Source organism: Acanthopagrus latus, chromosome 12, assembly GCF_904848185.1.
Source record: "Acanthopagrus latus isolate v.2019 chromosome 12, fAcaLat1.1, whole genome shotgun sequence".
Classification (NCBI taxonomy): Eukaryota; Metazoa; Chordata; class Actinopteri; order Spariformes; family Sparidae; genus Acanthopagrus; species Acanthopagrus latus.
In genome coordinates, this window is record NC_051050.1 from 17,085,214 (window position 1) to 17,109,595 (window position 24,382).

A 24,382-nucleotide genomic window follows, 5' to 3' on the forward strand; every position below is an offset into this window, starting at 1 on the left:
AATACTTCATTTCTACAGAGAAATATATTGGCAATAGTAGTTTACATAATGGTGTACAAGGCCTTTCAAAAGAAGATGAAAGACATTAAAAATTAAGAATTTCAAATGAAAATATGAACTTTTATGGCAAAATGCTGCTTAATTTTGTACATAAAAACATACGTCTAATAATGCAAAAATTGTATTTGGGTGTCACTGTAAGCTAAAAAGAGAATGAAAGACAACAAACAATATTTGCACAGTTTATTCATTCATGAAAAAGACCTTTTATATATATATATTTTTTCCAGGGGTTGTTTCCCCCCCGGTGTTGTGCATTTTCACAGTTTTAAATATTTTGCCAGAACTGACCCATTTTCAAGTATTGGTGTAAAAGTCAAAGCCGAACAAAAGAAAACACAAACTGCTTTAACTATTCTCAGTGCTGTATTTCCAAACAAACCAAAACGAAAAATGAGAAACGCACATAGTCGCTCGTTTTATACCTCATGTGCTACATTTAGGGGTTTTATTTAAACCATGGGACAATGTTACGTATCTTTTATTTATTGTTTTTGAAGTAAGGAAGATAGCGAGATGATTTTTTTTTCTTCTTCATGGAATAAAACCAAATGTATAAGCCAGGAAATGAAGGCAGGTAGTCCTCAGTTTGCACTTGATTTATTGGTTTTAAATAAGGGGGATGATGATTCACTGACGGGGGGGCATTAAATAACAACATAAAGATCTGAAGCAAAGGTAGCAGCCCTCAGAAGAACTGTAATGGTGTGGGTTTAGGAGAGGAGGCTCTTGTTCACTTGGCACAGCCCTACGAGCAGAAAACACGACAGTGAAGAGTCTTCCACACAGTTTTGCATTGTAATGTTTTCCCGGAAATACAAATACGCTAAATCAATTTAACGATAAAAAAAATAAAATAAAATAAAAAAAAATAAACATTTGAAAACAGGCCTATGTCACTCATAACGTCCCACTGCATAGTTTTGGCTTTTGTCCAATTTTGGCACCGTTTGCCTTCCGTACAGCAAACAAACAATGTGCGATTTTGTTTTTTTTCGTGGCTTTGAGTTAAGGAAGCACGTAAAGCATCAATCTGCTGTGCGAACACGAAATACACATCACCGACAAATCTTGGAACAAATTCAGACACACACACACACACAGAAAACAATTAGTGCCCTTTTTCTACAATAAAACATGAAAATGCTGCTGATAGTTGACAGGCGCCCTCTCAGTGGGCCTCAATACTTCAATTTCTCTAGTTCAACAAACAGAAAAAGACACATATATCACACGCTGTTCGCTCGTAAACAGGTGTGTATTGTGCATATGGCTTTGTTAGTATGTGCATGTGTTTTTCGGACGGTCCACGTGCAGGGCTGACAAATGAGTTCACACTCCCAATGTGACACCGCTTTGACAATCAGATACCACACCAGGCCTGCTCCTTTCCCCTCAGGGTGTTTGTGTGTGTGTGTGTTTGCAAGGGCAAGCACTGTCCCTGTTTTTATGACAAGGACGTTACATTCCCTGCACTGTGTGTGTGTGTGTCTGTGCGTGTGTGTCTGTTTGTGTGTATACGAGAGAGACAGTGGAGGGAGAGTAGAAATCATGACTCAACAACAGCAAGACACATGACTGAAGGTCCTCATCCTGTCCAAATCCCTCAAATGGGATTTAACACAGGCTCACATGAACACACACACACACACACACACAGAGTGAGAGCCACTTTGCATGTCAAGGTTTAATTACATTATGCGTAGTCCAGCTTGAGTACTATCCACAGGGTCATTGCAAGATGGTCCACAATGCCAAGAGGTTAAAGGTCACTGACTTCATAATATTAGCTGCAGATTTCTCTCAGATACCTTGCGGTTGACATCCAAGTTGTGCTTTGCAAATGTCAAACGTTATTTCTAGCTGGCTTCAACGTCTAAATAGATCTAATTCGTTGTCACTTTCATATTCACTCCCCGCTCCTCCACCACCACTCGACTGCCTGCAAATACATTTTAGGACTCCCTGCACACACACACACACACACACACACACACACACACACACTTTGACCCTGACCTTCGCCATGTGACCTCACGTAAACCTCACCCGTGATTCAAGCTAGCCCTCGCGTTGCACAGCGCAACTCGGCACAGTTCAAGTCCATCTAGGGCATGTAAGTGTGTCACCGCAGATCTAATTATGACAGCAGTCCCCCAGTAGCCTTTCTAACTTCTCCCTCTCCAGCTCCCTTCGCCACCCCGGCGACCCGGCCTGGAGCAGAGTATATCGCGGTTAGGCTACGTGTGAACCAAGCCGAGCAGGAGGGTCTAATGGAGTTACCATGTGAACAAAGCAGTTAAAAGCTAGTGGCGTGATGTTTGAGATCTCCAACTTTAGCTCCTGGTTAAAGAAATATTTGGACAATTTGGGATATACTTGCTTGAGTAAGATGAGAAGATTGATTTCACGCTCATATCTATGGGCTAAATATGAAGCTAGCCATGAGACGTGAGCTAAACTCAGCTAAAGAGTGTGCTAATCACGGGTAATGCCTCCTTTAAAGCCATGATTTGTCCTTTCTAGACATTAGTTATTAACTTTTTAGCTAGCTCTTTCCACTCTCTTCCAGTCTTGCTAAGCTAACTACTGGCTGTGGCTTCATATTTAGCACACAGACATGACATTGGCATCAATCTTCTCATCTGATTCTCATCACAAAAAGTCAAAGACACTAAATGTTTCACTATTCCTGTACAAAATACTTGTGCTCTGTACTTGCTTGCTTTCTGAGAGTTAGCTTATAAGATTGACATCACTTTTGTATAAGTACATGCTAAATACAAAGCTAGCCAGACAGCTAAACTTTGCAGGGGCTTATCACTGGAAATGCCTCCTGTAAAGCCACAATTTGTCCTTTCTAGACATTTGTTATTAGCTTTTTTAGCTTCTGAGGTGCTAGTAGGCATATTTTCTTTCCCCGCTCTTCCAGTCTTGCTAAGCTAACTGCTGTCTGTGGCCTCATATTTAGCACATGGACATGAAATTGGTGTCAACCTTCTTGTCATATTCTTGTACAAATAGCAAAGGCTCCCAAAATGTTGAGCTATTCTCACACAGTTTTGTTTGGAATATCAGCCAAATCAGGGTAAAATTACACAGTTGTCTGCTTTGTAATGATAGAATAGACAGAACATCCGATGAAACTCAAACAAATGTGTCCTGAACCAAGTGTGATGGATGTGTTTTGTTCAGCCGATATTGAGGAGACGCTAGTGCACCAAAACAGCAGCAGCTTACTGATCTTTGTGAAATACATGAGCCGATCAGACTTGCATGCAAATTATTTCTTTGGTTGGAGCAAAAAACACAGGGATTCGGTGGGCACGGTGGACTTGCAAGGTGTTTGTAACATCTGAAAGTGGATAACTGGCCATCGACGGGACGAACTCTGACGCAGCTCGTTAGCAGAAACAACTTCTTTGACTCACACGTTGGCCTCCTGATTTCAGCCTTTCCCTCTGCTTTCACAAAGAGTTTCCAGTGGGCATCAACCTATCCAACATTTGTATTGAACTGTCGGGTGCTGCTTGTTTATGTGTGTCTGTGTCTGTTCGTTGGCTGGCGGTGAAGCAAAAGGCAGGCAAACCCCACATTTCTGCAGCGAAAAGAGCTACAACTGGCGAGGCAGAGAAGTGGGTCATCTATATGCCAACCGAGCAGTCAGGATCAAACTTGCATGCCTCCTGCTCTGCTTTTCAGCCTCGACAACAGATAAAAAAAAAAAAAACGAGAGAGTGAGCGAGGCTGGCGCTCACACTGGTTTAGATGAAGGAGATGAACACAGAAAGAGAAAAGGGGTGTTGTTGCTTTAGAGGAACTATTGCAAACACAGTGTTTAAGAGGGGATCCCGCTGTTTTAAATTCTCCAGTTATTACAAGCTTTTTACGCCCCCATGTGTGACTGCTTATTAATCAGACTATTGATCGTTCAGTGAGAGCAAACGCCGAGCAAGAAACGAGCAGGCCACACAGGATGGATGACAAAAAGAGAACAGGAAGGAAGTGAAACACAGGGCCCTGAGATGGAGTGATACAACGGGAAAAAAATGTGTTTTCTGAAGGAACAAACGGAATAAAATAAATGAAAAGAGGTGAACTGAGGAGCGCTTCTGACTGCTTTTTGCGGAAGTTGTTATTGCACGTTGCTACGTCGAGTGCTATTGACGATGGAGGTCGGCTTCGCTGTTGTTCTCTGTTCAGCTCCCCTGTTGCATAATGCACTTGAAACACAACCAGCGAACTCGGTTGTGTAACTGCGTCTACACATAATGCTGGTTTGTGCTCGTGAGACAATGCACTCGTCAGGTAAATGCGATGGAAAACATAAAAGTCTTCTTCTTCTTCTTCTGTGGTGTCGTTTTTCCTGTCCTAAACCCACACATGCCAGCACCAACAGTCTAGAAGAGTCGGGGGGAACAAAATGAGCAAAATACTGCATTGCACTTAGTTTAAGGCTAAAAAAGTTTGCAGTGGAAAGCGATGTAAACTTAAGGCAGCATGGATTGAATGTCTCGCATGTTTTTTGTTTTTTTTTAAAGTACTAAAATCTATGTATGTCAACCGATGCAGTTCGACGACAACAACAAACAAAACTGAATGCACTCTCTCCCAGCCCGTAAATAAAAAAAAAACACAACTGGTATTCATACACAAATGTGTGTGCATGTCCATGTATGTAGCACGTGCGCAGACATGGTCATGTAAATACTTCAAAATCAACCCACACTCACAAACCCAGTAACACTTGGCCTGGACAGCCAAAAATAGAAAATTAAAAATTAAAAAAAAAACAAAACAACCCACAGAAATTCTTCTAGTTTTTGCAATGACTTCGTTTAGCACAGTGCGACCCGACCCAGTTTTGAAGGTAGAATGGTTGCAGTTTGTTCGCTCCAGTTTTTAAAAATGTGTTCGAGCCCCCAACTTCAAAGCAACAGCTGGTCTTTTTTTTATTCTCTCAGAGCTGGTTTCATTTGTCTCTCTCTTTTGTTTTAACCCTCTGTCAGTCTTTTTTTAAACATAAGAGAGAAGAATATAGAGGCAAAAGAAGAAAAAAAAAGAGGAGGGGAAGGTTTAAAGCAGTGAGAGCTGGTGACGAGCAGGAACGAAAGAAAAGAGAAGAAATAAGAGATGATACTGTTTAGGTATCCAAGGCCAGTCTGGTCAGTGAAATAGGTCAGTATTTAGGTGGTATGACAACCACGGGGTCGCCACTCTTTGGCCGCCACATCAGCACCTGGGCATCGTTGGCGTTGGGCTTGACCATGGCGTTAGAGGGGATGGGCTCATTCTTGCCCAGGATCTGGGGCTGTTCCTGGGCCAGGGGCTCGTTCAGAACGGCCCTTTGTCCCAAAGGCTTCTCTGGGTCCACTCGGATGTGAAGCCGCATCCTCCAGCGGATCGTCTGCAGGACGAGTGTCTCTGAGGTGGCCTGGTTGATCGCCACCAGCCACGTCGTAAAGCTCTGGTCGCGGTGGATGCTGCTAAGCTGAGGCACGTTGCTGTCGCTGACCGGCACACCCCAGGTCACGCTGGGGTAGAAATTGTCATTCATACTAACGGTGAACTTGCTGTCCTTCTTGGTGGGGCCGACGACGGTGCAGGTCTCCGTGGTGTTGCCGTACCACGGGTAGTTCACCCCGTCTGAGTCGCTGATGGCCTGAATCTTCCCATCACGCAGGTCGGGCAGCTCCCAACTCGACCTGGAAAAGGAGTCACACATTAGGATTTACTCAGAAATGGAGATCGTAGACATTAAAAAGCTGTTGGCATTAAGTGACAGCTGATTAAGCAAGTTAAGTCTTTCAGTCATAGTTATGGTCATCATTTCTATTGGTTATGGTGACACGACAACAATGAAGCCAGTTTTCTTTTTATCACGCCACTTCCTTTGGAGGCAAAACTGGAAGGGAGCATATTTGAAGTGTGTGTGTGTGTGTGTGTGTGTGTGTGTGTGTGTGTGTGTGTGTGTGTGTGCGTGCGTGCGTGCGTGCGTGCGTGCGTGCGTGCGTGCGTGCGGCTGGACAGGAAAACTCCTGAGCCAAAGCTGAACCAGGAAGTTGTCTGTAAACTGAGGTGAATGTTTGATACCGTTCGCCTTTGTTTTCTCCTCTAAAGGTTTTGTTCTTGACCTGTCCGATTTCTTTTACTGATAAAACAGAATGATCTTTTAAGTTCCAAAACAAAAGATCCCTCATGTAAAAAGCTCTGAGGTTGAATCTTTCCTGTATAAATAGCTGAGAATTAGCATCTCAATGATGTGACTGCCTGTATATCTAACAACACGGGACAGAAAGACTGAGCTGACTCAAAACCTCACTGTTGGATTTTTCCACCAATTTTCAAGCCACTGAGGGAAAATACAATACAACAATAAAATATTGTGACACACACAGCAGGCGACACAGCACGACTTAAGTGACCTGCTACCTCTGGTCCGTCCGACCATCGATTTTCTGCCCACAGCAGGAGAAAGATTACCTTCCGTTCCCTGAAGTAGAGGATCAGCAGGACAGAGACGATAACAGTGTGATCACCAGCCACCCGACTTACTGCACTGCACTGCTCGGCCCGGCCTCACATTGTGATTTATGTATTCACCCAGGGGGTGAGATTAGCATGTCGGGCATGATAATAGCCTGGCCATTCTGTGTGTGTGTGTGTGTGTGTGTGTATGTGGGAGCATATATTTCTACATTTCTGTTCTGAAAAAAAAAAAAAAAAAAAAAAAATCACGTAAAACTGGTGCCTCCAAAACAATTTGCAGCAATTTTTCCATGTTGCCATGAACGACTCCAATACTCAATATATTCCAACAGTGAATATCTGCACCAGGCTTCTCAGTGTACAACTTCTGTAATTTATTATTTATGAGCACATAAATCTACCAGCTTTTCAGCCATAAACATAATACGCCCTCACAAGCACACACGTGGCTGAGCCTGAGGAACTTCTAACGTGAGTGGGAAAAGCGCTGCAGAGATACGCCTCACTTCCTGTTTGTGTCTTCACTGCCTGCTTTGTCACAACCAAATGATCTGCAATAACTGATGAGTGTGTGTAACAGAACCGCAGGGATGGCAGAAACAATTGACTCAATAAAGAGACTACTCAACTGTGACTCCTGAGCATGTCAGTTATTATAAATGTTGGATGGTGGTTCACAGCCCAGGGGGCAGCCTACTTCTCCAGTTTCAAGGGGACAGTCTGTGTTTAAAGACTGTGGACCAGGTCAAAAAACATTTAATTATGCTTTGACTTAAAAAAAAAAAATCCATGTACTGAGAGAGCTCTAACAAAAGTAATTTATAAGTGGTTGCAAAGCAGTAGATAGCAACAGTTTACACAGTTAGACAAAAATATGGAAAGCCAAAATTGTTCAGACACAGTTGCTGGTCAACATTAAAAAGGAATTTAAACCGTTGCAGTTACTGTGTTAAATATCCAGCTGCAGGTGAAAAACAGCTTGAAGTAGATATATATATATATATATACCTAACAGCTATCAGGGTTAGGGTTAGGGTTAGGGAGATTTAACAGTTCAAACTGTGCGCAATTGATTGAATATCATCAATGGTTCAGATACAGTAGATAGCTAACACTGAAAGGAACTTTAACTGTTCAAACTGTTAGCTAAATGGATGAATGGTAAATTGCCTACAACAGCCTAGCCTAGTTTACATTTAGGGCATTTACATGTAGCCTAGCTTAGATAGCTAAAGTTGATGTTAAGAGACATCTTAACAGTTGAGCTTAAATGTTTGGATACATGTTAAAATAGTAACATATACAAGTAAGATTAAAAGGAACATAAGCATTAGGGGACATTTAAACATTTACGGTTAGCTAAAAGAAATAGATAGGAAAAAGTAATGGCTACATTTCAATGTAATAAAGAAACAGTGGAAACATATAAGTAGTATTAAAATTGCTCAAAGTAGCCGAAAAACACAGGGGCCTAGCTGATGGGTAAACAGTTTAATTAGTTAGCTAAAAGCAGAGGATAACAGTCAAAATAATCAGCTGAGAGTAATGAATAAATAATTGATAGCTAGATGATTAATGGTGAGATGGCTCAGTCATGGATCAACAGTTGGAACATCAAGCTTCTGGTGATAGTGACGAATGCAAACTTGCCAAAACCATCCACCCTTTATATAGTTTATAGTTTCCTTTGTACACGACCAGCGGTGTTGATGAGGCGACTGAAGAGAAGCTGCAGTAGTAGTTTAGGCCTACATGGTTGCAGTTTCCTGTGCACAAAACCAGCGATAGTCAGCCATTTTTACGACACCTCACTATCAGAAGTGAAAGCTCTTTAGCAAACATTTGGCTGAACAATAAAAAGAAGCCACATTAAATGAATCCAAAAGATATCTACTATCTAAATTATCATTATCATTATTATCAGTTGATCTCTGAAATAGAAATGTCATCAGCTGAATCTGACCAGACTACGTTAGTGATACATAAATGTTTGAGGGTTACAAGAGGTCTGCAAACAGTTTCACTGAGATTTTGTGACTCTACTAGGTGGGGCTGAAACAACTCACTTCCTGTTTCAGCCACTTTGACTCACCCATTTCAGTCATTCATCTGCATTTGGCGGGAAAAATGGTTTCGAGTTAAGCTCTGTTGTTCAGACATAGTAAAGAAGCAATTCTCTCCATCACAGATGGTGGAAATTGGATGAACTGTAAGAATCCATGTGAAGCCAATGCAATTAATTAACCAATTATAGCGTGATTAAGCCTCACAGCCTACATGTGTGTGACTATCACACTACTCCTTAAAGAATACTGGCAGAAAGCTCTGTGTCATTCCTTTAGAAAAGACGCTGTAGGAAAACTTTTACAACATAGAAACCTGAATTTATTTTTTAGCTTCACTTCTACCACACTTCCTATTTTAGCACCTTTAAAACACACGTTGGTAAGTGTGTCAGTGCGCACATCCTGGACAAACCTACAAAACCTCACTGAAGCCATTCTAAAAGACGGGGACAACAAACAGGTGGAGAGGGACGATGAATGTGTCCAGAATCCCGAGCACATCATCCACAGCCAACAGAGAAATCATCCTCATTACCATCCTCGGCTGCTCTGTCCAATTACAGCACGCCGGAGCTTTATTGCCATCAAAGAAACTACTTAGTATGAGAATCTGAGCAGTTAGAGCAGACTCATCTCCTGCATCCTAAGACTGACTTAAAAAATGAGCTTCAAGAGTAGGTCGTCATTTTGTGAGATTAACATCAGAATAAGACGATAGATAAAGTCCATTTCTTTGTAAATGCACAAGTGACTGGGGTCAAACAACACTGCTGCAAAGGTGGGTGGGTGCATACCAACACCCCTATATATAGTGCTCTATATGTGTGTGTATCAGTTACATCCATGTTGGTTAGATCCCACTTGTGATCACTGTTCAGTCCTACTCTATGAAAGTGTCTTCCACAAAAACTACGGTCTGCTCCAACAACGTCTTCATTTTAAAAGCAGACTCAGTTTCTAAACTAACATTGGCTACTGTTGCTCTCTGTTAGCTGGCCCAAGAGAAGCACTGGAGAACGTGCATGAAGTCACATGCTTTGGACCTAATATGCTTTTTCATTTTTCCCTTACTTCAGTGTTCTATTCAAGTTTTTGTCCATGTCAAAGGTCTTGAAAGTCAAGCCGAAAATAGGGTCAACGGAGGCTCCTCTCTCCCACAGAAAACACTGCTCCCGAAACGCCTCGTCAGCACTCCCGCCTCTAATTCTGTGACTTTGTGACATCACGCTACATCACAATGTCACACGTTTACATGATTTAATGTCAAGCAGCTAGTTTAGCAAATAAAAATACATTCAGCACAGCTGCTCTGTTCTTCTTAGTGGTGCTGACTGGGTACTTAGGAGGAAGGCCTCAGATCTTTGCCTATTTGCTTTTTATCTTTAAACACATTCTCTGTGATAAATACAACTTTCTTCTCTGTCAAGGTGGTTTGTCTTTCTCACATTATCGTATTCTGACGTCATTTCTGAAAAAGTTTTCACTTAATATTAAATTTGTCGGCTTGAATTTGGCCACAGATGATTTCTTTAGAACTATATCATGAGTGAAAGAGGAGATTAGCTTTGCTCTTTAATAGCCGGTGGCAATTAACCCACAAGGCCCGTCCGTTATGGCAGCTTTTTATGTTTTAAGAATAAAAAAGTCCTTTTCAGTTCACACTACCTTGCATCCTGTTGGACGGCTGTTTGGGCAGGTTTTAAATGATTTCTTTCACAACTTGAAAAATAAGAGAAGAAAGGCATAATATTGATTATCTGTTCATTCCTCTACTGTGAGCTCAGTCGAAGCCCCACCACAATGGCAATTAGCCTCCAAGTTTATGCTTTGCGCTTCAAAATGTGAGGCTATTCTGCTACTCTTATTGCTTATATTACATTTAAAAATTGGATGTTTTTGAATGTGCTTGACAAAAGACTCAAATGAGAGAGTAAATATCTGCAAAACAACAGTGTAGCTCGGGAAGAAAGAGGCAATTACTGTAAACTGAAAAACAGTCTATAAAAGGCATTCATCATACTGGACTTTTAGAGAGTGACTGAAGGTTCTCTCACTCACACACACACACACACACACACACACACACACACACACACACACACACACACACGCATAGCCTATTCAGGGCCATACTGGGCTGGGTGTGTGTGTTGGGGAGGGGACTGTGACTCTAATCTTGGACACGCAGCACTCAAACATCCTAAGCTGCAATATCTCACAGATAAAGCATATTCTGGGTCTAGTCAGCCTGTGGTTCCCCACAACAGGATATAAGATGAACTCTGCTTGTCTAACGAGCGCACCAATATCACACACACACACACTCACTGAACACACTGCAAAGGAAAAGAGAAAGAAGAGTGACAGAGAATAAGAAGGAGACGTATTAACAACCGCTGCCTGTGTTAGGAGCATATTTATCTTAAAGCTGGATTTGCCCACGTTTGTCTCGTTTGTAACTGGTGGTGCGAAATAACTGGGTATTGACAAGCAGAGGGATCTGAAAGGTTACGGCAATTATTTTCCATCACAATCTCCTGCACTGATATCTGTCAGGTTCTGAAGTGCTTTGTAGCCTGCAGGCATGCAGACACAAGCCCACATACTGTAGATGGCTGAGCTGCTGATTGAATACTGAAGTTCACTTACAGGCACGTCCATTTATTTTACCTGTTTATAAATAACACCACCTTATTTTCCTGGATATATGATGACGATTGGTCAGCTCACACACGCCTGAGCCAGCGCCGCTAACAACAGAATTAAAGGCTCACAGCGTTTTGTGGTAGAGAGGAGTTTATGTTGACGCTGACTTTGTGCTTTTTACCTTTTAATATATTTTATGTGCACAAGAAACTATTTAAAATACTGATGGAGAATAAAAAAATGAAAAAGCACAACAGTTTTCCAATGTAAATATTTGGATTGCAGGGCACAGACCGATGCTGGGCAACGCAGATGCAGACCAGTTTCACAACCTGAAAATATTTCCACTTTAGAATAATTTAGGCATTACTTGGAATGGAAAAACAGGAAGATTAACACAAGTATAATTCATCTGAAATCAAGCTTCTCTTTCTGACTTCTGTTCCTCTCCTTGTTTTAAAGGTTCGGTATCAAGTCCATCATGTCAGGTTTCTTTTCCTTAAAAGCTAAGTTTGACAATTACGTTTCCTCCAGTGATGTCATCTAGTGGATACAATGCACTGTGGGTAAAGTAGAAGGCTCCAGGTTCTATAAAGTAGTCCACTGCTCTAGCATTGCACTCCTTTAACACGGTTGCACCAAACCCAAGCCAAAGATTACAGGGTTTTTTTTATCTCATGCATTCTTCTTCCTTTTCAAAACCTGGCACCCACGTTAGCCACAATGTGGCGTAGTCGCTAAGTGACATCACTCGAGGCAAGTTTTCAGTTTACATGCTGCTTCCTCTGGAGCCACAAGAGGCTTTATGCTGCTTTTTTCACATATGCAGTAGTACTCCCTGAGACCTGTAAACACAGTTTAAAGTGTTTAATAAGTTGGAGTTACCCTTTAGAGGTTCAATATGTAAGAATTGGCGGTGAAGTTCATACCCCCAAAAAACAGGGCAGCCTATCACCAGGAGAACTGCTAAATGCTGCTAACTTTGCTCTGTTTATATATACATGAGTGTGGCTACTATTAGCTTGCTAGCACAGTTAGACGTGCGGCTAGTCGAACTGCTGGTGTTGGTGTTTAAACCGCTAGCACTGGAGCTTTTGGCTGCTGGGAGAAAGGCCTCCAGGCCCAGAGCTAACTGGTTAGCATTCTATACAGTATACGTCTCTGAAACACGATACAAAGCACTATTTGAATGTGTTTAATTAAAATCCCTACATATTGCCCCTTCAAGTCCAATCTGTTTTAAATGGTTCCTCTTCTAATATCAGGAACGGTTAATTGTAGAATTTGCTGGCCTTACATTTTCGAAACTTCAAGTTCTCTATTTTGGGTGGCAGCACTTCCCCACTTCCCCAAAAGATGTCTTTAATAAGCTTATGATTAAGCTGTATGTAGAGGCCTTGTCATGTTCCACACTACTGTATAACTATACTATTCACTTATGTTAACTAGAGCTTGAACCATTGATAATGAATCGTTTAGTCAATCAATCAGCAACTATTTTACATAATCTGTACATAATTTCAGTCATTTTGCAATACAAATTATGAACAAGTGCTCTTCTGTCACAGATTCCAGCTCCTCATTGTCACATAGACAGACAACTGAACACTTTTGGGTGTTATATGATTGTTGGTGTTATGGAATATATATATATATATATATATATATATATATATATATATATATATATATATATATATATATATATATATATATACATACATACATACATACATACATACATACATACATACATACATACATACATACATATGTATACTTCTCATTTATCCTTGGTACACATCTCAACCATGTGCTTCACACATGCTCAACACCTAACAGTTACAGGTTACAGTTGATACACAAAGGCAGAAAACACATTGAGAAAAAAAAGGAAACCTTTGATACTCACATCCCTTTGTTTCCATACGTGTTGAAGAATTCCATGTGGTTACACGCTTGAATCCAGCCGATGGTCCACGTCTCCTTACCGGCGACTGGCGGCACCAGGACCCGGGCACAGGCTCGGAAGTGCGGTGTCCGGTAGCGCAGGACCACGCTGGATGACTCGTCGATGCTGGTGGGGTTTGGGTCAATGGAGCTGTTCACCTCCAGGACGATGATACTGTCTCGGAAACTCTTGGGCTTACACCTGATACTCTGGATGCAGCCCATTGCATTAAATTGCAACACAATCCACAACAGCGTCCAGAGTTCTGGGGGAGGAGAGAGGCGCATGGACAAAGAAGCAAGAAAAAGAAAATCACCACAGTTGGATCATGTTCTCGAAAAAGAAAAAAGAAAAAGAAAAAAACCTCACCAGATTTTTAAAAAAGTGTTCATTTATAGCAGACAGTCTCATAAAAAGCCATGCATCTTTGATCCGAAACTGTCTCAGAGAAGAAAAGAACCAGCTTTGGAGAGCACATGCTTTCCGGTGCGTAAAACCTCCCCAAACAAGCGCAGGTGCTTTTTCTTTCAGCCGTGCACTGATGTTTTCATGCTGTCGGGTCACAAGTCAGCGCCTCCTAAATGCGCTTCATCACAACGGGACCTGACCCTGCAACAGTGCATCCCTTTGGAAAAGCCGCGCGTAAAAAAAAAAAAAGGTTCTCAGTTAACTCTGAGCTAAATAATTCAACAATAACTACTAACGTTACATCCCCCATTCTTCTTCCGTGTGATTCTGTGTGTCATTAACAGATAATCCCCACCACTGGACTAAAGCTCCACGTCCAGCTGCTGTCAAGACTCATAATCAAAATGAAAAAAACAAAACAAAACAAAAAACAACAAACACAAATGTTGTGCTGGACAGTGCAGGCGGACACGTAAATGACAAATGGCAGCTAAGAGGTGACGCTCACACCGTGTGAAGCAGCCCGTTGTCCATTTGATCCGCAGCCGCCTGAATTCTCTGACATAAAAAGTGTCATTTAGCGATTTATGAGCGTAATGCTGGACGTTTATACACACACACATACACACACATGTGCGGATTAACGGCTCATGCCGTGCAATTGCGCGAATTTGGATCTATTTTTAGCCGACAAAAACAACATGCACACCGAAAAAAAAAAAGAAAAGAGAAAAGGAGTCTACCTATAAAACAATTTCACTGGGGAGTCTCCAGTGTCCTCAGCGGAGGGGCGGCGAAATCCTGGAAGGAAAAAAAATTCAGAGTGGACGGCGGCTCGCACAGTTCTTCGGTCAGAGAGGTAATTCCGTTATCTCCTGCACGCACCGGCTGCCGTTATTTCTCCTCTCTTCGGAGCCGCAAATCATTTCCCCCCGTCCCGCAGAGAGAGAGAGAGAGAGACAGGCAGCGGGGACGGTCTCAGTCGAGTTGGAGACGGAGCGCCGCAACATCCAGAGGACACCGCCGGGTCAACTTTAGCACCCATTTCACCGGATCCATTCTCGGATTTTTGTTTAAAAATAAATAATAATAAAAAAAAAATTAAAAATAAATATCACCACAGTGGAGGGGAGAGCTGCCAGCCGTCACATACTTCGACCGGGGCTTGACAGTCCCGTCTGTCTGTGATGGGATGCACTTCTTCTCCTTCAGCCTAGATTCCAGCACGGGCTGTCATTTCTCCGTGCTCGTCCCATCGCTGCCACGGCAGGTTCACCCCGCTGCGTATTGGTCTATCTGAGCCGCCGGGGAAGCAGCTTTATAAGCGTCTCTGAGACGACACTTCCGCTCTGAGGCGGCGCAGGCATGCCGGGAAGTGTAGTGCAGGGCGACGTCCGCTGGACGTGAGAGGGCTGATGTGAGACCGAGAGCCTCCGTGGTGATGTCAAAGAGGATGTTTAGTGGCGTTTGGTACGTTGACCTTTTGCACGCATGCGCAGTCAAGGATCATAATAATGAGATTGAGTTGGGAGTTGTTTTTTACTGAATATCACACTCCTTACAGGTTATAACTCAGTAATCATATTAACATGTTCTTTTTCAAATATTCTGTTTTGTTTAGACTCACAGACTAATATGTAATATTCAACTGTAATGTAGCTTTTAAAATAAAACATAACATCAGCATCCATGACAATAGTGTTCATTTAAATTTTGTCATCAGGAATCAGTTACCAGTATGGTCGATCACGTGTTGTTCTTATAGCTGTCATGTCAGGTGAAAAGGAGGCTTTCAAAGGGTTTTTCTTTTTCTTTTTTATCGATCAGTCTTATTTTGAAGGTTATTCTCTACAAAACAACCAAAACACACTTATTTATTTATCAATATATTTATTTATGTGCTCACTTCCTTTTGTATGAAGTCATTCATAGTCTGCGTGTGCTGAATAAGATATTTTGTGGTATTTTGTCCATTGACCTATCATATTTATGCATATTCAAGGACAAATATACTAAGAATAATTTACAGTTATTATTGCTTATTGTTAAGCAGTAAAGCCTGCTGGCTGGATCATATTCCTTACAGCCCACAGGTTTTAAAATGGAGATGAATTAATGACACTTTGACAAAGATAATATTGATATAAGTTATTTTCTAGAGACAGTCTCTGGTTGTTATTGTTGTAGTGCTTTTAATGAATTATTACTGTTGTTGCTGATGTTGTTGTTTAGTGATTATTGTCTTGTAACTGTTTTTATTGGCTATTGTCATGTTGATTTTCAGAGATGTCCCTGTCAAATATTATGTTGTGATCATTTACCAGTATCTACTTTTGTTTAGACTCCTCAACTCAAACGTAGCTTAATATTCAAGCAATCATAGCTTCAAATATATGACATAACATCAACATTCCTAACAGTGAAGTTTATTTTTATTCATTCAAGGGCTTTTAAGGTAAACTATCTATCAATCTGTTCTCTCAGATGTTGTTCTGTGGAAAGTGAGAGTATAAGTCAAAGGTCTTTGTGGTGATCAGTCTATTGTATTCTACGCCACAAAACAACCAAACGATATTTGTTTCATTCACCTGCTTTCTCACTTCCTTTTATCATAATTCTTTTTTATTCTGCAGCACTTTAAACACCCAGCTGACAGCCTGACACCGTGCGCGCTGTCTGTTTAAGCACCTTGGAGAACTCCGCTCCGCAGCGCAGCGCAGCGCAGATGTTGAATCGACACTGTGCGTAAACTACGTCGCATCCGGAAGAAGCACCAAATGCTGCACTGACTGCTGCTGCGGCTGCTGCTGCCTTCTTGTCCTCACCCTTTGTTGATGACACTGACCGACTGTTTCGCTGTTTACAGCTCCGGATCAGAGGTGTGATGGAGGCTGCAGGGCAGATTTAGAGCGATGCTTCTCGTCCACCCTTCGCTTGGTAAGAACACAACGCCGCGTCTTGCGCTTCTCAACACCGAGCCTGTGTGTGTGTTTTTTTTCTCAGCACATCACTTGTTCGCTGTGTGTTTGTGGCGTAACAAGACGCTCATGTTGTTATTGTATCTTCTAGCTGCAGATCTTGTTTCACTGGATTGGCCGAGGCAGATGCCATTCAATACACTCTCCCAGCGTGCATGGGCCGAGGTATAAACAGCATGGCCAGCGCACATTCCAGTGGGTCTAAATATATCTATTAAGGCCATAGGAGGGGGAGGACGGCTGCTGGAGGGGGTTTATCCTGGGACATTTCACCGTCGTGGTGGACTCGCACCACTTGAATTATCTTCCGGAGATTGACAATCGGTTGTCGCACCCACAAAGGACTCGGCCCTGTCCAAAACATGCCCTCCAGTTACAACGTGAGATCCAGGGCGCGGGAGAGGAACAGCGTCCTGAGCAGACCTGAGTTCATGTCACTGAACCATCAGCCCGTCCGAAGCAACGGCGGAGGAGGAGGAGGCAGCGCCGGCGGCGGCGGCGGCCCCTCGGAGAGCCGGGGCAGCGCAAGGAGACCGGGTCAAGTCAAGCACCAAACGAGCCAGCCGAGCGAGGAACCCGCCGACAGCGGCAGCAAGGACAAGAGGGAGCCCGGCAAGATGCCAGAGGAGGACTGCATGCTGCTGAACCCTTCATTCAAGGGGATAGCCATAAACTCCCTCCTCGCCATTGACATCTGTCTGTCCAAGCGCATGGGGGTGTGCGCCTACACGTCGTCCCCCTGGGGAGGCTGCCGCTCCATGGTGGCCCTGCTGGCGCTCACGGGCCACGGCATCACGTGGATCATTGGCACCATTGTGTGCCTCACGAGGAGTAACACGCTGGCCGGGCAAGAGGTTCTGGTCAACCTGCTGCTGGGTAAATGCCATACCACACTCAACCAACCAGCTGTTCAGTCATACCCAGAATGCACCAGGCAGGAGAAGCAGGCCATTAATGACCAGGGATGGAGTCAGTCAGTTCACTCAAGTAGCATCTTTAAGTTTTTTTTTAATATTTTAAGTACATTTTTCCTGAGTAGACTGATGAACTTGTGTTTAAGTAACATTTATTTAACTTGTAACAGAGTATTTATGGCACTGTATAACTACTACTACTACTAATTATTAAGTAAAGGATCTAAATACTTCCTCCACCGTTTCCAGCCGCTTAAACTTTAAATACTTAATAAGATGACTTATAAGATGGTACCAGAATCTTTAATCCACAGCTCGGCCCTTGTTTTACACTGTTTTGAGTGACACATTATACATTGTGTTGACTGGCCCCTTAACAACAGAGGAAAAGGCGGCGACTTCAGACTTTCATCGATGGAAATTTTCCTGACTTCTCTTTAAAAATATCCACAAGTTTCACACTTACAAATGTTGAAACACAGTTTTGAACGGTGGTCACTGGCTTGGCAGCTTTCTCACTCATCCCCCACCACCATTCCCTGCACTTCCTGATATAAAAGTTAGTAAGTAACATGTAAGTTTGGAAAACTTTTTTATGAAGTTTAGACACACTTCATATCCAACAGATGCTGCATTAATTGCAGGAACTTTTCAAATAATAGATGTAGACAATAATAATATAATAATGATAACAGCCCTATCAAAGATTCCTTTATGAATTGTAATCATCATCTTGAGCTTATGTTCAGTTGCTGTCGCTATTATGTCAGAGAGGTGTTGGTTTAACTTATTATTATGAGTTACACCTCATCAGTCTTTAATATTACAATACAGTACAATCTAATACAGCTTACGCATGCATTCTCAAACATTTATACCATGAATATCCCTTAAATATATTGTTTTATTTATGTTTTAGTGTTGTCAGTTCTGAACTGTTCATTTGTTTCTACCAATGTAAAAACAAAGTGTTAAGCAGTAGTGTTACAAGGGATCAATTTTTCATAGTGTGTGTGTCTGAGTGTGTGTGTGTGTGTGTGTGTGTGTGTGTGTGTGTGTGTGTGTGTGTGTGTGTGTGTGTGTGTGTGTGTGCAGGCAAAATGCACATGTGCAGTCTGGACCCAAACACAGATTATCGACCAGTAGAAAGTACAAATCTCCTGGCTGGAGCTACGCTGAGCTCTGATTGGAGGCCAGTAAATCTCTGGATTTGGGACACTGTTGTATTGTGCAGGGGACATTGTTCAGCTTGTTCATTATTTGCCGGTCCAGGATAATTTCTAGTCAGTTTAAGGACTGTCAGGAGGAAATTTATGAAACACCCTGAACTGTGGGCGAGGTATTAATATTTAATGCTCGCTGAAATTCTGTTTTATTTTGTTTCACCTGACAGGAAAGTAATCAGCCAGGACCGGGCTGTCAGGAGTGGTTAAATTCAGAACAGTGTCGTGAGTGTATGAGAGGTACAGTGCAGGAATATTTCCCGTCAAGTGTTTTGAAAACATTTTTATCACACACTGACTGGGGGCTGTCTGAAATTCTGAGCAGACCTTGACGGCGTGGAGGATGTTCCCATCCTTATCGACTTCTGTCGATAAGTTCCTCTTCAGCGTTTTCTGTGTACTGTAGTTGCTCCATTGACCCAGTGACTCCATTTCTCAAAGAATCCATGTTCACCTCATATCATGCACACTTATTTAAAAATGTGTTCAAATAGGAAAGATACAAGCTGAATTGACAATTTTTTTTAATGTATTTAACACCAGTGGCAACATGTCTATAGTTATGAAGTCATTTCTTTCATAAATGAGTTCAAAAAATGTTTTTTTAATTACAGAAGTGCACTAGTTGCACTGCAATATATCGGTCATTGAAGCTGATAGCTCAGTATTTGGCATTACATTTCAAGGGGCTTTTTTTTGCCAAAGAATGCTGCAGTACCACAATCACTGTAGCAGCTATCAGTCAGTCAACTTTTATTTCAGCTACATGACTAATGTTACTACTGTTACTACAAGATGTTGCTTATTTCTCTTATCTTCAAACGATATTTTAAAAGAGAAATATACCTACCAATCAGAGCACAACGGGGCCTATATTGCAAAGTCACTTCAAATCCACAATACAGACCCCTCTCACTCTCAAGTCAAGAAAAATGTCCACCAGTATGATGCCACAGTGGCTGTTATCGGCCTCTTGCAACACAGCCCAAGACACACTGGTTGATAACAATCATCCGCAGTTAAATTTTTTTGTTCTTGTGTTGGTTTGCAAACACTTTTGCAGGTTTTAAAGTGTTTTATAAAGGAATGGAAAGTCCAGACATTTGCTTGGGGTCACACCTCTGACCAGGCAGATATCCGGTCGTCAGTTTAGGACAAATACAAGAAGACAGATTCCAGATTATTCCCCTGTTTTGCCGCTAAAGACACATATTTTTTCTCAGTAGTTTGTAGAGACCATAACAAAGCTAAAAAGGAGAGTGATTACACACACACACACACACACACACACACACACACACACACACACACACACACACACACACACACACACACACACACACACACACCTCTGCATGAAAGCTAATGTTGCTCAGTCTCTGCCATATTCTCTCTTGTTGATGCTGGAAAGAAGAAACTCAGGAGAAGTAAGGTACACAATGTTGTTCCGGTATTTATACAGTGGGCATTGTGGGATATCCTCACAATGCAAGTTGATCTGCAACCAGCCGGACCAATTATCACACACCTGTTCCAAATCTCAGGGTTTGGAGTTTCCACTCTCGTTATAGCCGTTTCTCCTTGAACAGCAAGTCTGTGTGCAGCAGCACCCAGAATCTGACTCAGTGATGGAGAGCGTTCGGCCTCTCAAAAACAGTTTTCGCGTGATCAATAACTGTCTGCCGGCTTACTGGGGGGGGGGGCGACTTCGAACACGTTATGACACTGTGCCCACTGCAGTTGTGCTTGTCAGTACTGACAGCATTTCACAGCCAAGCATGCTGTGAAATGGTCCGCGGCAAGAGCACCACAGAATAAAGATACTGACTGGGGAAGAAAGACGGAGTCACGCATTTGGCCAGTACAACATTCTGTAGGAGGGAGCTAAAGAATTGTAACAAATAAAAGCATTATTTTGCGCAATTATCGACAACATTCCTGAGGAGTTGGCTCATTGGGTGTCTTGATGATTGCCACTGTAACGTTAGTCAGCAGATGGACACAACAAACACACTCGTCCTTACAGCTGATAATCTGATACATCATCTCTTGGCTCACCTTCTTCCTCCCCTCAGTACGTTTGTGACTGCCAGAAGAGAAACCACCTCATGTCCTCGCTCACATTTCTCCAGATTCATTCACCTCCTGTCTTCTTCTCTTTTCTTCATAGCTTCCTTCAGCACTTAGACTTTTTTTTTTTTTTTTTGGTAAACATCAATGTAACCGCACCTCACTACCCTGCCTTTAAGGAGATGGTATTAAAATAATGGCCCCCATTAGGGACAGAGAGTGGGCGACTGGAATTAGAAGTAGGGCAGTGTAACCAATATGTCAGAAAAACTGACAGTTACTTAGCCCGGCTGAGTGTGTGTGAAGATGGCAGACTCGAGCAGAAGTTAAAGATGGCAACGGAGGGGATATTTTTGGGACGGCTATGGAGCTATAATAGGCATCTGTAAATGTCTGGTATTTGGACTCAAAGCAAATGTTACTGGTATTGTATGCCTTATTGGTTATTCTTGGTCACTTGGGTGTCTGTTTACAAATGCGCTAAAGTTGCTGTCTGCTTTATTTGAGGACTAAAGGATAAAACCACACCTCCGCTGAGACAGTTTGTTTTTAATAGGAACGTTGTCATTAAGGAACGCTCACAAATTAGGAGTCAGGACCGAAGGCTGGATATGAATATAAATAAGAGGCACGACATGATTGAACAAATTATAAAGATTCTAATTCTGTTGCTAAAAAATTGAGTTCCTTCAGAGTTCGAGAAGATTTACTGGTCATATACATCAACAATGCAACACAGGGCTGCATAACAATATGAATGTTTGGAAAGTCCTTCATGCTACACAATCATAGAACACATCTACAGCTATTTAAATATAAACATACTGCATTGTTTTAGTGTATTCTTTAAACATCCATCCACTCTGACTGCGTGTGAGCACCTCTCCTCGTCTCGCTGTCGGCTCAAGAGATGTGGGCACCCATTTGGCCATTTCATGAGCTTTCTTTTTATCCTATTGTTTGCTTTCTTCCCGATGAAATAGTGAACACTTCCCCCTCTTTGAGCCTCTAAAAATCCTTCAGATGACACAATCTAAGGAGGAACAATCACTCTTTGGCTGAACGTCCACCAGGGGTCACAAACAGACATTACCCTCACTTGACAGGACTCACTTGCTAAAACACTTTAAAATGTGGACACAGGCATGACTATACCAACAGGCTCCAAAAAATAATTCTGGTATGTAACAATGCATTGTTCGATGGTTGAAATCACATTCACAGAAAATGTAGGCACAACTTTGAGGTCCTTAGCTATATTTTCATTCTTTAACTCCACTACATGTATCTGATATCTGTTGTTTCAACCTACTGTCATATTCAATTAGATTTAATTTTGTTTTATTTTAGACTCTTCAAAATAAAAATGTTGACTTGAACATTTTAAGTCCACTTTGCTAATAATACTTCTGTTACCTTAAATTGTATTGGTACCATTTTGAAGTAAAGGACTGTGTCTTTCTCCATCACAGCCCTCCTTCTTGACGTCATGACTGTGGCTGGAGTCCAGAGACTGGTGAAGCGCAGGGGACCCTGGGAGATGACGCCGGGCTTCCTGGACTGCGTCGCCATGGACATCTACTCCTTCCCCGCCGCTCACGCCAGCCGCGCCGCTATGGTCTCCAAGTTCCTGCTGTCCCACCTGGTGCTGGCCGTGCCGCTCCGCATCCTGCTGGTGCTGTGGGCGTTCCTGGTGGGCGTGTCCCGGGTGCTGCTGGGGAGACACCACCTGACTGACATGGTGTGTGGCTTCGCGCTGGGCCTGCTCCACTTCAGCTTGATGGAGTCGGTGTGGCTCTCATCAAGCACCTGTCAGACTCTTATTTCCATTAGCACGCTCAGCTGGAGCCCCTTTTTCTGAGCTTTTGATAGAAGACTCCGTCAGGCTTATTTGATACACTAACCTCGCAGCTTCAGGGTCTTGTGAAGGTATTTCTGCAAGGGTATGAAGTTCTTATCGCAGGGTTCGAACGCGAAAGCATTAACATTTGGAATCAGGTGTTTGCTTGCATGTAACGCCCAAAACAGGCAGGTCACAAGACATTTCAAGTTAATGGCAGTAAGTCAAATCTACTAACACACACACCTCCACTGCTTCTTGACTCAAATCATTTCAAGACAACTGCACACTGACGATGATTTGGTGAAAAACGTACATGTAGGATTAAGGTTTTTTCATTTTTAAAACATTACACTCTACTTACATTACTTACTACATGACAGATTCTCTCTCCACTTTGTGTGCCTCTTTTTCTTTCCCTCCTTTCACTTCCTTCTTCTCTGTCGCCTCTTCCTCTTTTCTCATTTCCTTTAAAAATATGTGGGTTTTTTTGGTTTGGGGTTGAACACTGAATTGGGTTTGGTGTCAGGCTGTAATGTTGGATGTTACACTACAATATATAAAAGTGACTGGCGTGACTAATAATGTTCATTGTACATTTTCTGATGGGATAATTTTCTTTCCACTCTGTATTTAACAAATACGAACTTACCTTGACATCTCTGAATTTAATATTTCTCTTAAGGGGGTCAAATATAATTTCCCTCAGTGTGCAATTTATGCTGTTATGAGTTTGAATCTTTTGTTTTTATGGCAGATATTTCTCATCGGCTCTTTTATTTTCAGGCTGCTGCACTCTGCACATTAACAGATGTTTACGGTTTGCCAGTGATTTTGATTCAATGCCCTACAAAACAACTGAAGCGTGTGTGTGTGTGTGTGTGTGTGTGTGTGTGTGTGTGTGTGTGTGGGGGAATGTTGGCATACAAAATAAAAAATACCCGTTTGAAATACCAATTTTTAATCAATTACACCTTTCTTTTCTGAATGTGTTTTTTATGGACCTTTAAATGACACCTGCTGTTTTTTTTTTTTTGTTTGGTGTGTAAATACAGTTTTGTGTACATTGGTTTGCTTTATTCTGTACAGGGATCTGTATACCATGTTTTTACTTTGTTTCTCCATCTCATGAATAAAACGAGGTGGGCTGTCAGTAAATATTGGACGCCTTTGTCTTTTTCTTGCCAATTATAGTCAAAAAGTGTTTGTTTTTATATCGATTTTGGATGAATAATGGTTGCTGGTCAATGAAGGTGCGAACGTGAATTGGATCACCTGCAAAACAAAGATTTGCGAATATTTTTGAATGAAATGTGGGTGTGTTGCCGACCAGAATGCGTTGTCCAAAAGTACCGTCGGACGTGATTTGATGAATCATGTAGCAGCTGACACTGAGAGGATGCTTAACTCCCTGTTTATAAAGCGAAACAAATTGCTTCGATTCCTCCAATCATCACATGGGGAGCAACTTAGTCAGCTAAAGAATAAATAAGTGTGGTTTGTGGAAAAAGTGAAGATGATGAGACAGCTGTGAAATGGTCATTATACTATTTCTGTCAGCGTAACGTTTTAGCAAAAGAGACATTTATGGTGAGACAGTAAAGGCTCGAACCAGAATCCACTGGTTCCCTCTCACTTCTAAATTACTTTCTTCGTTACTTTTCAGAACTCATATAGGATAAGTTTAAATTAAATTATATGAGGGTATCCTTCTTATAAGAAAAGTCATACTTGAGT

The 24,382-nt window shown here is 42.0% G+C and overlaps 2 protein-coding genes across 8 annotated transcripts; one reads left to right on the forward strand and one right to left on the reverse strand.

Moving 5' to 3' along the window:
• Positions 1-228: 228 nt before the first annotated feature.
• fam78ab (family with sequence similarity 78 member Ab) lies at positions 229-15,061 on the reverse strand. Of its 5 annotated transcripts, XM_037117206.1 has the most exons (4): positions 14,506-15,003; positions 14,364-14,421; positions 13,174-13,477; positions 229-5,765 (listed from the first exon to the last, which is right to left on the reverse strand). In XM_037117206.1, exons 3-4 carry the CDS (start codon positions 13,434-13,436, stop codon positions 5,240-5,242), a joined length of 789 nt encoding a protein of 262 aa, XP_036973101.1. In that variant the 5' UTR covers positions 13,437-13,477; positions 14,364-14,421; positions 14,506-15,003; the 3' UTR covers positions 229-5,239. The 5 variants fall into 5 exon arrangements, with proteins under 5 accessions (XP_036973101.1, XP_036973102.1, XP_036973100.1 ...); XM_037117207.1 differs by lacking the exon at positions 14,364-14,421 and having other exon boundaries at positions 14,774-15,061; XM_037117205.1 differs by having other exon boundaries at positions 14,364-14,999.
• Positions 14,951-23,797, forward strand: LOC119029952 (inactive phospholipid phosphatase 7). Of its 3 annotated transcripts, XM_037117202.1 has the most exons (5): positions 14,951-15,090; positions 16,254-16,361; positions 16,487-16,557; positions 16,690-17,474; positions 22,278-23,797. In XM_037117202.1, exons 4-5 carry the CDS (start codon positions 16,961-16,963, stop codon positions 22,664-22,666), a joined length of 903 nt encoding a protein of 300 aa, XP_036973097.1. In that variant the 5' UTR covers positions 14,951-15,090; positions 16,254-16,361; positions 16,487-16,557; positions 16,690-16,960; the 3' UTR covers positions 22,667-23,797. The 3 variants fall into 3 exon arrangements, with proteins under 3 accessions (XP_036973097.1, XP_036973096.1, XP_036973098.1); XM_037117201.1 differs by having other exon boundaries at positions 16,254-16,557; XM_037117203.1 differs by lacking the exon at positions 16,254-16,361 and having other exon boundaries at positions 14,952-15,090.
• The last annotated feature ends 585 nt before the right edge of the window (positions 23,798-24,382 follow it).

Bases quoted from the DNA above. Each gene is read 5' to 3' on its own strand.
- fam78ab (XM_037117204.1), bottom strand. From the start codon at position 13,499: ATGCGCCTCTCTCCTCCCCCAGAACTCTGGACGCTGTTGTGGATTGTG. The intron at 5,766-13,173 runs GTGAGTATCAAA...CTCCTTTTCCAG, and splicing joins ACGTATGGAAACAAAGGGAT to GTCGAGTTGGGAGCTGCCCG.
- LOC119029952 (XM_037117201.1), top strand. From the start codon at position 16,961: ATGCCCTCCAGTTACAACGTGAGATCCAGGGCGCGGGAGAGGAACAGC. The intron at 17,475-22,277 runs GTAAATGCCATA...TCTCCATCACAG, and splicing joins TCTGGTCAACCTGCTGCTGG to CCCTCCTTCTTGACGTCATG.